This window comes from Poromitra crassiceps (genome assembly GCF_964638095.1).
Source record: "Poromitra crassiceps genome assembly, chromosome: 25".
Classification (NCBI taxonomy): Eukaryota; Metazoa; Chordata; class Actinopteri; order Beryciformes; family Melamphaidae; genus Poromitra; species Poromitra crassiceps.
Genome location: NC_139649.1, coordinates 10700875 through 10713452, shown reverse-complemented (window position 1 = coordinate 10713452; position 12578 = coordinate 10700875). Strand labels below are relative to the sequence as shown.

General features: G+C 44.7%; 1 protein-coding gene across 1 annotated transcript; it reads left to right on the top strand.

Annotated features, from left to right (window-relative positions):
- The first annotated feature begins 3651 nt into the window (after window positions 1–3651).
- gata1a (GATA binding protein 1a) lies at window positions 3652–9057 on the top strand. The gene is made up of 6 exons (XM_083660881.1): window positions 3652–3784; window positions 6494–6729; window positions 6855–7364; window positions 8054–8199; window positions 8404–8529; window positions 8634–9057. The coding sequence occupies exons 2-6, from the start codon at window positions 6516–6518 to the stop codon at window positions 8910–8912; spliced, it is 1275 nt and encodes a 424-aa protein (XP_083517007.1). The 5' UTR covers window positions 3652–3784; window positions 6494–6515; the 3' UTR covers window positions 8913–9057.
- The last annotated feature ends 3521 nt before the right edge of the window (window positions 9058–12578 follow it).

Here is a 12578-nt window from a genome sequence, read left to right as displayed (position 1 = left end):
GTCCAATAAATCATTATTAAAGTCAAACAAATGAGAAGCCTATAGACATGGTGTGTGTTGTCAGTGACTGCTATGGGTGCAGCAGCAACTTAAGACTACTGAACAGTGAACACAAAACTACAAAACAAAATGCAATGACACTGATCCTGGCACAATGGTTATAGTCAGTATACCAGCACACCCATAACACACTGCCTGCTACATCACATCTGGTGTGGCTCACATGTGCGCAAACAAAAAACACAAGTATACTAACTCGTTACACTTTGTTGACTGACTGACTGACTGACTGAAGATGTAACCGAAGAAAGAGGGGTAGAGAGGGAGAGAGGGAGGGAGAGAGAGAGGAGGAGAGAGAGAGAGAGAGAGAGAGAGAGTATACACCCCGGGTGTATACCAGTGTCTGTGCAGGCCCTGCATGGCAGAGATAAGACTACCGCCTACACAGAAGCCTGTTTCTTGGGAATTAGAGCGCAGTCCCCAAAGTCCAGTGTCCACCACCAAGTGACACTTGACCAGAGGTCTGCTTGACCTCCTTCTGCCCACAGTTGACACAAGAAGAAAGTGTGTGTGCATTTGTGTGTGTGCATTTGTGTGTGTGCTCCCCCCCCCCCCCCCCCCCCCCCACACACACACACACACACCCACACGCACGACCACGGACTTGCAGCAATGTCCTGTGCTCTCTGTGTGGCACTGTGTGACAGTCAGCAGCAGCCCTGTAATTCCTGGCCTCCTCCTCTCATCTTGATAAGGTCTTATCAGAGCAGAGCAGCTCGCTCGCACAGTGGCAGCAGAGCAGACACATCCCTGCTCAGCTGTCCTGTCCGCCCGCCCGCCCGCGCAGCCAGAGAGCTCAGCACAGCCAGAGAGCTCAACACAGCCAGAGAGCTCAACACAGCCAGAGAGCTCAGCACAGCCAGAGAGCTCAACACAGCCAGAGAGCTCAGCACAGCCAGAGAGCTCAACACAGCCAGAGAGCTCAGCACAGCCAGAGAGCTCAACACAGCCAGAGAGCTCAGCACAGCCAGAGAGCTCAGCACAGCCAGAGAGCTCAACACAGCCAGAGAGCTCAGCACAGCCAGAGAGCTCAACACAGCCAGAGAGCTCAGCACAGCCAGAGAGCTCAACACAGCCAGAGAGCTCAGCACAGCCAGAGAGCTCAGCACAGCCAGAGAGCTCAACACAGCCAGAGAGCTCAACACAGCCAGAGAGCTCAACACAGCCAGAGAGCTCAACACAGCCAGAGAGCTCAGCACAGCCAGAGAGCTCAACACAGCCAGAGAGCTCAGCACAGCCAGAGAGCTCAACACAGCCAGAGAGCTCAGCACAGCCAGAGAGCTCAGCACAGCCAGAGAGCTCAGCACAGCCAGAGAGCTCAACACAGCCAGAGAGCTCAACACAGCCAGAGAGCTCAACACAGCCAGAGAGCTCAGCACAGCCAGAGAGCTCAGCACAGCCAGAGAGCTCAGGAGAGTAGCCAGCTTCACATCTCTGTTTGTCTGCCAGCCTTCACTCACTCACACTGGAGTCTGCTGCTGCTGCTGCTGAGGACACACTTTACAATCAAGAGTTCAGGACAGAACTGAATTCAGTTCAGTAGTTTAATTTAGTTTAGTTAGTTGAATACAGTTCAAGTCAAGTCAGTTCAATTCAGTTCAGTTAAAGGAATAGTTCACCCAAAAATGAAAAAAAATCCGTCATCATCTAGGCCTACTCACCCAGTTGAAACAGATTTGAAGTTGTCCATATAACACACAGGGAGGTTGCCAGCACAACTCCATAGCAGCTTTCTCCAAAACAACTGAAGTCAGTGGGGAGCAGTTCTTCCGAGTTCAAAAAAAGACCTTATTTACGCCATAATCTAGTGCAGATCTTCACTACAGCTGATTGATTTGCTACAAATAATTGCGTATAGGTCTTTCTATTAACAGTGTGATTGTTTGGCTGTTTTCGTTTTGGAACGGATGTTTGCAAATCTAAAGAACAGGTCTCCTTTGACTTCCGTTGTTCTGGAGAACGCTGCTACGACGTTGTGCTGACAACTTCCCTGTGTGTTATATTATGGACAGGTGAACATTTCACCTGTGTTTCATCTGGCATGAGGGCGAGTGTACAGATGTGAACAGAATTTTCATTTTTGGGGTGAGCTATTCCTTTAAGCTAAGTTCAGCTGCTCAACAGCACTGTCCCTGACAGGAAGTTCTTCTTGCTTGCCGGATGCATAAAAACAACCATAAACAACGTGTAAAGATAACTGCACAAGTCATAAGAGTTATAAATAAACAGCATCGTCATCCACGAGCACAGCATTAAAGTAATGACTGGCAGGCCTCCTGGCCACGCTGCCTGTCATAAATAAATGAATCAGTCAGTAAAGGAGTTCCTCACCCGGTTAGACTTGTCCTTCAGCAATCAAAGAGGGAGGGAACCCAAATTCCCCATAAAGGGAATGAAGGGGAAACTCCGGCATGGCTGATCTGTCTGTCCTGACACCCCGCTGCTCAAAGATGCTGGTAGATACTGTACATCCACCTGACAGCCATCTTTGATCTTGCCAGTCACCTTAACTATATGGTGCAGTGTGTTTGTGTTCACAGATTTTCATAGCAAGCAACTCTATAAAGGGGACAACTGCTTCAATCAGGAGGATATGGACAATGGGATCAATTATGTATGCAGCAGTTCCCATGACTTCCACTTTGATGGTTAGCGTCGGGCCTAACCCATGCTGTTTATCAGTCCCACCATGCTGTTTATCAGTCCCAGTCTCACTTATGGAATTCACCATTCCAACTATTACAGAGCCTCTGCTGAAAATAGAAGGCCTCACTTCTCCTGGCTGTTTTTCTTTCCTGATTTCCCTGAAAACTGTAAATGAACAAAGAGAGAGGAAAGTTGGGGAGCTGTTTTGACTATCAAATGACCGGGACAGAGTCGAGCTTGTGCGGAGCCCGGTCGTGCCCAGACCATTATCTCTCTCCATGATTGCAGCACCTCTCCCGATTTGCATTACTGTCCTCCATTCTAAGCTTTGCCGGACCACAAAGAAATTGAGTTCTTTGCATTTTATATTTGCTTTGTTCAAATGTCTAACTCTTTTCCATGTGGGCTCGCTCTTATCAGGGGCTGTATGCACAGTCATCAACAGACAAAAAGCATGCATGCTTTACTGCACTGCCACTAGAATGTGTAGGCCTATAACATGTTTTATATTCCGATTCTAAGCATATCAAACCTTAAACCCCATGAATAAAGATCTTACATAACTATCTAATTAATGTGTTTTATGTCTATCGCCTATATCTAGTTATTATAGACAATGGTGTTGGTTTGATGCTGATATTATGTTGTGCTTCCTCTCTAGAAATCATAGGAGATACCAATGTGTTATCATTACTACACTAACACACATAGGAAGAGCAGGGGAACAATGCCTTGTAGCTGAGACCTTCACCTCACACGTGCAAAAGAAACAAACTCAAAGAGACAAAACATTCACACGTTTTCACAGTATCTGTGAGTGCATCTAAGTTACTGTACTACATCTGCTATAACACAATTTCTCTCTGTCTGGACCAAAGAGGTGTGTCTTTCAAAATGTTGTCCACAACCCCTCCCACGGACTTGCTCCTAGCCCTAAACTTGGTTGGTTGTTGGAGGGGTACCAGGGCAGAAGTTACTCATCCAGCCCTCGGCCCGTACTGAGATAGCTTTGGTGAAGCTGTGTCACCTTCCACCTGGCTGTGTCCCACCTGCCCTGGTCAAACCTCGCAGATCTCAGGTAGGTGCACCCCCATGCCCCCCCCCCCCTCTCTGTCTGTCTCCTATTGGTGTTACTCTGCTGTGTACACGGCTTTCTTGTGGTTCTGGTCAGGGACTAGCAATTTAATAAGGCAAAAGTGTACAGAGTGTCAATTTGAAACCTGCGCCGGTGAGGGGCTTGTATCACAGGCCATTTATTGCTAGATCGACTGTGACTTGTAGAGATATGAGTGGTGAGGACCTGCTTTAGGACGACTGAGGTTCTGCTGCCTTCTGAACCAAATACACATTTTCTATTCATTTAGCTTCATTTTTTTTTTATTTTCAGTTTTGCTCCAAACCTTTGGTACATGTGTGCATCTATGTAACTGTAACTGCTATAATTTTTTATTATCATTGCCTATTTTGCTTTTAGATAGGCCTATAGAATGAATTACTCAATTTATCTTCACAATTTCGTAGTGTTGTATGTATGTATGTATGTATGTATGTATGTATGTATGTATGTATGTATGTATGTATGAATTAATGAAAATGGATGTCCAGCAAAAACAAAATATCAAATAATTGTATGAAATGTACCCCCCATGAAGCTTTCAGTTAGAACTACAAAAAAATTAAGTCCCAAGTTAAGTAAACCATGTTCTTGCTTGAAGCTTATTTGAGAGGCAATTTAGTTTAAAATGACTGAATCTAGACAAAATGATTACTGACTATATTTATTTCTTGTTCATAATAATAATAATAATAATCATAATCATAATAGGTTTGCCATTTGTAGCTCCCTGTAACATGCTGTTTCTCCCTCAGCAGTGTTTTTGTTGTTATTATGTTTCTAGTCTAAGATTTCTATTAATCAGATGAGGTTGAGTTCTATCAGTCGAGCTGGATATATTTAGCATTGTAATAATGTCGTCTATCTGATTTTCTCAGACTTTATCAGACGCTATCAGCCTCTCCTCTTTCCTCTTCTCTTTCCTCTAAAGATATGGAGCGAGAGTAGCATTGTCTGCGCTTGTAATTGACAGTATTGCTTTAACACACTGTGGTATTATTTTTAGTTTCAGTTGCATTTAGTACTTTTGAAATGAGGTGGACATTTTATACTGATTTTATTCAAATAATCAAATAAACAAACAAACAAACAAATAAATCAATAAAAAGGATAAAGACAGTGCTCTTTATGATTTAATATCTGCTGATTTTTTTTATGACTTCAACTTTATCGTCTTTAGATAAATACTACCAAAAAACCAGCGCTTGGCCCAGTTAAATTATCCCTAAAAATTTATTGGTGTGAAAATCATGCAATATGATTTTCTGAGCGGTATCACAGAGGTTGTCTCTCTTGGGGTCTGTCCACCTTTACAGGACGTCCCAAGAGGCATTTCTTTTACTGGCACACCTATTGAATAAAGGCCACTGCTAACCTGTTGGTCACTGGTGCACCACAACATTTATATGCCCATTTATTTTTAGTCCATACTTTTCAGCCACAGTCAAATGAGGATCCTAGAAAAGGAAGTTTAAAGGAGCCTGCTGTCGAGAGATCTCGTCCCTGATAACTTCAAGGTACATGTAGGGTGAACATGCCCCACTTTGTGAGGGACAGCACAGCATTTTCATGCCTTTTCCCATGTCCCACACATTGAGATGATGTCTGACAATTTCATTGGCTCTAGTTTTGAAAAGTCAAACCACTGAGAGAGAGAGAGAGAGAGAGAGAGAGAGAGAGAGAGAGAGAGAGAGAGAGAGAGAGAGAGAGGGAGAGACTCTTGTTCCAGCTGTCTGATGATTTCTTTCGTCTTCTATGACAGACTTTGGGTTGTGGACTGTTGGTCAGGATAAAGAAGACATTTGAGGATGTCATCCTTGGGCTTTGGGGAAAAAATAATCGCCATTTTCCACCATTTGGTGACATTTTATAGACCAAACGATTAATCGTTTAGTCTAAAAATAATTGACAGATTCATCAATAATGAAAATAATCATTAGTTGCAGCCCTACTCAGCATTGGTAACATGTCCCACATTGACAAACACAAACATACTCTTTGTCCCACATTTGTTTTGCTGGGATCTGGTCACCCTAGGTCAGGGGTGTCCAAACCTTTTTGAATAGGGGCCATATTAGATAATGTGAAAATCCCGGGGGGGGGGGGGGGGGGGCAGCTGCTTCTCGCATCATGGGTGATCAAAAAAACAACATACAATACAATAAATTGTTTACCATCTGAAAACATTAGTTCTGCCCGCACTGTTCCTACTTGGTGCTTGTCTACAAACTGTATGATAGTGCTGTTATCGTTAGGTGAAGGGAAGAAATGCAAAGTGAACTTGCTTGATTCACCAATACTGTGTGGAGGGCCACATATAGTATATTTGGAGAGACAAGCCATGGGCTGCTTAAAATCAGTCCGCGGGCCACCTTTGACCTTTGACCCCCAGGCTTTAGACATGCCTGCCATAGGTACAGGGGTTGTTCTAAACTGCATAGCTTGATAACATTACTGCTTGAATCAAAGTTGTAGTAATCACACTGCTGAGCTGACACAATATCACTGGACACAGGTCAGCATGGCCACTCACCAATAATATAGAAAGATACTGTACAACATGACTTCATCTGACCTCAGAAGTGTTTTATTATTCTCTTATGATGGCCTCTGATATGAGCCTGAAATCAGACTGTAGATTTCTCCATATCCATGCTGTTGTCCTCCCAACAGGTTGTGCGTTTCAACGGTCGGCATGGAGGATTCCTCAGAACATTCCCACTGGGTTTCTCCAGCCCTGATCACCTCTGATCCGCTGGGCAGCTTCTCCTCTGAGGCCGGCCTCCTGCCCGCGGGGGAAGAGGGAGAGGCCTTCTTCTCCGGCCCGGACACGGACTACGCCAGCCTGCCCTCCTTCTTCTCCAACCCCAGCCACAGCCGGGCCCCGTCCGCCTACAGACACAGCTCGGGTCAGCGCCACCCTCCACACTGTCGCTCATCAATTTGCACGCACCTCATCAAGAATATCCTCAGAAAATCCTGTATGTCATCTAAAAATGGTGCCTCTGTTCTGTCCCTTCTTGATCTCCTAAAGTGCGTCAGGTGTACAGCTCGCCATCTCTCCTGAGCAACCTGCAGTGGCTGGACGGGCCGGGCAGCCACTCCCTGAATTCGCCCTACAACCCTCCTCCGGTCTCCAGCTGGGGCAACAGCCCTCTCGCCAAGGCTCCCCTGCACTCGCACACCCCGACGTCCCTCTACACCTCCAGCGCCGCATCCTCCTTCACCACCTCCAGAGACGGATACCCGTCGCCCGGGAGGGAGGGCAAGGAGAGCCCCCGGCTCCAGGAGGCCCTGAAGGCCGAGCGCTTGAGTCCGCTGGGGGGGGCGGGGGGCGGGGGCAGCTTTCTGAATCTGACCCCGGCCGCCGGGGGCATGTACGCGCCGTCGCCCCACTCGCACCCGCACATGCTGAGCCCCTACAGCTCCTACATGACCTCTCCACAGGACTACAGCACGGCCACGCTCTACTCCAGCCCGGGAGGATGGATAAGCCCCTCCTACTCCCCCAAACTTCGCAACAAGATGAGGCTATCCCCGCCAGGTGAAGTGAAAATGCAATGAACTGTATCATATATGAGTTATATAATGGGTTTCAATAACAAAATCCAAATCTAATCTAAACTAAACTAGTCCATACCCTGGGATGCGTGGACCACCACTCCTACTATTACTATACTCCAACTATTACTAAAAATGCTCATAAACAGCTTAAATTTGGGGAAATTGACAAATCAGCTTCGTCAGTCCCTGCCTATACCAATGCTCACTGCCCATGTGCAGTGCCAGATTGATTGGCAAATCCATTGAGAAGAAAAATGGGTGCAGACAGACAGACAGACAGGCAGATAGGCAGGCAGGCAGGCAGACAGCCAGACAGGCAGATAGGCAGGCAGACAGACAGACAGGCAGGCAGGCAGGCAGGCAGACAGACAGACAAACAGACAGGCAGGCGGGCAGACAGAAGAACAGATAGACAGACAGACAGACAGACAGACAGACAGACAGAAGAACAGATAGACAGACAGACAGACAGACAGACAGACAGGCAGGCAGGCAGGCAGACAGACAGACAGACAGGCAGGCAGGCAGACAGACAGACAGACAGACAGACAGACAGACAGGCAGACAGAAGGCCGGCCAGACAGACAGACAGACAGACAGAGTTTTCCTCATTTCATAGTAGGATATTCTAATGCATATGCTGATGAGTGATGATTTTTTTTGGGACAGAGGCCAGAGAGTGTGTGAACTGTGGAGCCACAGCTACCCCTCTATGGCGTCGAGATGGTACAGGCCACTACCTGTGTAACGCCTGTGGACTGTACCACAAGATGAACGGCCAAAACAGACCTCTAATCCGGCCCAAGAAAAGACTGGTGAGATGCCCCTTTGTGTGTGTGTGTGTGTGTGTGTGTGTGTTGAGGTTGTAATAGGGTCATGCATACAAACTGGGGGGAGGATGACGATATTTCCCTTTGTAACCTATTCAATATGATTTGGAAGTATCATGCTGTATCATTGCCAGAGCAACTCAGTTGACTGGGGAAAGGTATCCTGACAGTTTCCACTTTGTGTCTCAGATCGTCAGCAAGCGGGCCGGTACACTATGTGCCAACTGTCACACAAGCACCACAACGCTGTGGAGACGCAATGCCAGTGGGGAGCCAGTGTGTAACGCCTGTGGACTCTACTTCAAGCTGCACAACGTGAGTCCTCTATAGTTTATTATAGTTCACAACTACTACTACACAGAAAGAAAAAACACAACCACCCTGAAGTGTTCAACAGCTGATCCCATTTCTTTTCACAGGTCAACAGGCCTCTTACCATGAAGAAGGACGGCATTCAGACGCGGAACAGGAAAGTGTCCAGCAAGAACAAGAAGATCAAGAAGAACGCCATGTTGGAGGCGTACCCCGACATGATGTCCCAGATGCCCTGCCTGGAGGAGCCCTTCTCCCTGGGCCACGGGTCTCTCCTGAGCTACGGCCACACGTCACACCTGATCCCTGCCCCATCCCCCCTGCACCCCTCGGCCTTACCCTACACGCACCACCCCAACGCCGGCATGGTGCCCACGCTGGTGTGAGACCACAATCCATAGTGTATTTGTGCACTACAGAGTAGAGGATATCAGACCACAGGGGGGGGGACACAAATCTTGAGCGCTTTGTATATTTAAGAATCAATACTTGCTTGCCAGTTGTGTGGATTTGCGTTGGATATGTAATATGGACGAGATGCTTATTTTTCTTTTCTTTTACAGAAGTGTTGCTTATCTGTTTCTTTTCACTGTATTTGAGGGAGGAGGGGGGGGGGAATTTGTAGATAGTATCTTCATGAAACACTTATTTGAAGTCAAATTGTTTGTGGCACTTGTAACACACACTGATATGAGAAATGTTTCAGCTGTAAATACAAACAAAAAACTATGTTTATATTGCAACAGCAGCCTCTTCAATTGTTTTCTATGATTCAAAATGTGAAAATGTGTTTTGGTTTTGTATACACGGATCTGTTTTGTATTCACAAAAAATGCTATTTAGTTGACTTTGAAACTCCACCGAGAAAAAGAATAAAATGTAATGACTTATCTCGTTGCGAGTCATGAGGGCTGTTGTTTTGGATGTGCAAATGAGATGTGAACTCTCGGTACATTTTGAAGCTGGCCCTGGTGAGGGTTCCTCTCTGTGGTGGCATTGTCCTCTCGTGCTCAGGTATAATGCCCTCTTTGTGAAGGCAGCGTTTCACTTGACGGTGTAATTGTATTGGCTTCAGTGGGTATGCAAATTCCCCCGCACACGGAGGTGACTAAACATTCAACTAAAGTGCAGCACTTGTGCCCGGTTCCATATTTAGAGTTTTGTTGTCAGTTGATGAACAAAAACAACGCACGTTGGTTTTGATTCCTCTCTGTAGGGACAACAAACACAATGTTATTACTCAGTCATTACTGATTGTATGCCCATTCCCACTCTCGTATCATGCTTGAATGCCAGAGGCTTCACAGAACCTGTGTACTAATGATGAACAGTGTTGGGAGTAACTAGTTACTAAGTAACTGGTTACTCTAACTTAACTACTTTTTGCAGTAACTAGTAATCTAACTAATTACTTTTCAAATTTGGTAACTCAGTTACAGTTACTAAAATAGTAACTGGGCTTGTTACTAGTTACTTTATAGGACATGAAAATAATGGACAACTTCAGAGGATTATCCGGTTTCTGATCCTCAGACCTCGTTCGGGGAGAGAGCTGCAGCTGCAGCCAGAGCCCCAGAGGCTAATGACCTTGGGTAGGCTATAAGCCTCCCCAATAAGCAAATTAATGTTCAATGCCACACTGTAAGACAATCGAAGTGGACTTTTAAAAGTAATGCAAAATTTACCTTCCCTAGTAACTAATTACTTTGGAGTAACTAGTAACTTTAAAGTAATTAAATTACTTTTTGAGAGAAGTAACTAGTAACTGTAACTAATTACCAATTTTCAGTAACTTGCCCAACACTGATGATGAATGATGGCGTGTTTCAGAAGATCACGACACTTCACAGGCCTTTTCTTCCCTCCCACTCGGGCCAAATACAGTCCATAAGGACTACATTTATGTTCATGTTTAGATCACCCCTCATCAGACTGTAATAGATCATGAATGATATTGATACTGAAAACGGGCGTTACAGGGAACGCTCCTTTAAGAATATGTGTCACAATGTATCAATTAAGCTGTATCAGAAATACGTTTGTTCTATAGATCAGATATTGAACATCAACGCAACGCTGGGCTGTTGTGATCGTTTGCATGCAGGTCGTCTCACACACCTCGTCATTTCCGGCGAGCAGGTATAACTGGTTTATATTGAACATTGTTTTGCATCTTTAAATCAAACTCAAATTTCTGGCCATCTCGTTGTAAGTGATAATCAATGAAAGCAGACTGGACTAAGAGAAGTTCCTTTACAGAATCCTGTAGCAAAAGACAGTTGATGAGACTTAAAAAGCAACGCAATACATTAAACTAAGGACCCGTCATCTTACTCCAAATGGCATTTCAGTAGTAACGGCATTTCCCTAGTGTTGGTAGCCGTACAGGAGTAGTGTGTCTCTTTTTCTTAATGCTGGGGAGTAGGGCTGGGGTTGCACGCCTGGGGCTGGGGGATGACTGATAAGTTATCACAGAGGCCACAGACCCCAAAGCATCCACCTGCTGCTGGCATCGCCACTCTCACACTCCCTGTCAGTTACTGACGCAGGGGAAGGGGCACCATGCTACACTTCAGGTACCCTCCCCAGGGGGGTTCCCAAACTGTTTCAGGGGAGGCTCAGTGAATGGAATACTTTTTTTTTTTTTACAGTAGTTATCCAAAGGAGATCACATAGAATAGCCTAAAATTTGTGTTGTGATTTAGTTAAAGAAATACACTAGTTTTGGATCATTTTTTACTGTTTTCCCCACTTTCCCAGAGTCAGAAACAAATAAATGCCTTCAGACAGATCTTTTTTTAATGTATTTGGTGGTCTGAAGCAATATCTGGGTATATTGGCTAAATTGTTGAGTGTCTATGGGATTAAATTATCATGATCCTTTAGGCACCCAAATTAAGCGCAACTAAACAAGTAAATTAAGAGGGAGGGGAGGGGAGGCCCACCGTTTCTGACTTTGAAAACCCCTGGGATAAGTATATTTGAAGGCAGATAAAGACCAATATGTTTATACACGATTTTCAGCTTATTCAAACCCAATAATTGGTAGTTTTTGTGTCACAACCTGTTGACACACAAATGGATTCAGTAGAACAGATGAATCACATGCACTGCAGTGTGTGTTTTCACAACCCATGTGTATTTATGCTCGAGTGAAGAGTTCAAGGAGAAACGGCACTTTCATTTATGCAATATTCCGTCTCAGCTTAGCGAGCATCTGAACATCTGGGCATGCATGCCACCCACTCATGACATGGCACACTCACACTCTTACACCTCGGAGAGTATCGTGACAAGCCAAGTCTTAAAGGAACACTCCGCCCATTTTCAACCAGCTTTGTATCATTAGAACATCAGTAGTATATCAGAAAACTGTAAACGGTTTTGAAGTCTGTCATTTAATTTGACAGTTATTGAGTGTTAAAGTGTAGACCAGTGACATCACTGGTCCACACTAACTCAAATTAATAACTCAGTAACTCAAATCAACTCTCAAACTGTAAACGGTTTTGAAGTCATTCATCTAGTTTGACAGTTATTGAGAGTTGATTTGAGTTAATGAGTTATTAATTTGAGTTATTTCTTTGAGTAGTTTCTGATATACTACTGATGTTCTAATGATACAAAGCTGGTTGAAAATGGGCAGAGTGTTCCTTTAAGCACAAATGCTGATTACATGATCCTCTATTCAAAAACACACACACACACACACACACACACACAAAATAATAATACATAAAAATATGAAAATATTTTGTAATTTCTTTCTTAGTGACTATTTAATTAGCAGTCAAGCAGTGTTCAACCATGTGATTCCCCCAGGCCCTTGATAATGGGAATTTAATGCACTCATGCTGTGTGAAATCACAGAGTGAGATTAGGGGCTTTCGAGCAGAATGTATTGACCACATCTATCTTAAATGTTTACCCTAACTGTCACACTAAAGCTACAGAAACCTAGTAAAAAGTCATGCATTTTACCCTGCAATGTAAGAGCACAAAGGAAAAGAAAGATGTATATATATTTTTTTACATTTTGTTAAGATCGAGTA

Coding starts and splice junctions, on each gene's coding strand:
- gata1a (XM_083660881.1), top strand. CDS start 6,516: ATGGAGGATTCCTCAGAACATTCCCACTGGGTTTCTCCAGCCCTGATC. Junction 6,730..6,854: donor CGCCTACAGACACAGCTCGG/GTCAGCGCCACC, acceptor GATCTCCTAAAG/TGCGTCAGGTGTACAGCTCG. Junction 8,200..8,403: donor TCCGGCCCAAGAAAAGACTG/GTGAGATGCCCC, acceptor TTTGTGTCTCAG/ATCGTCAGCAAGCGGGCCGG.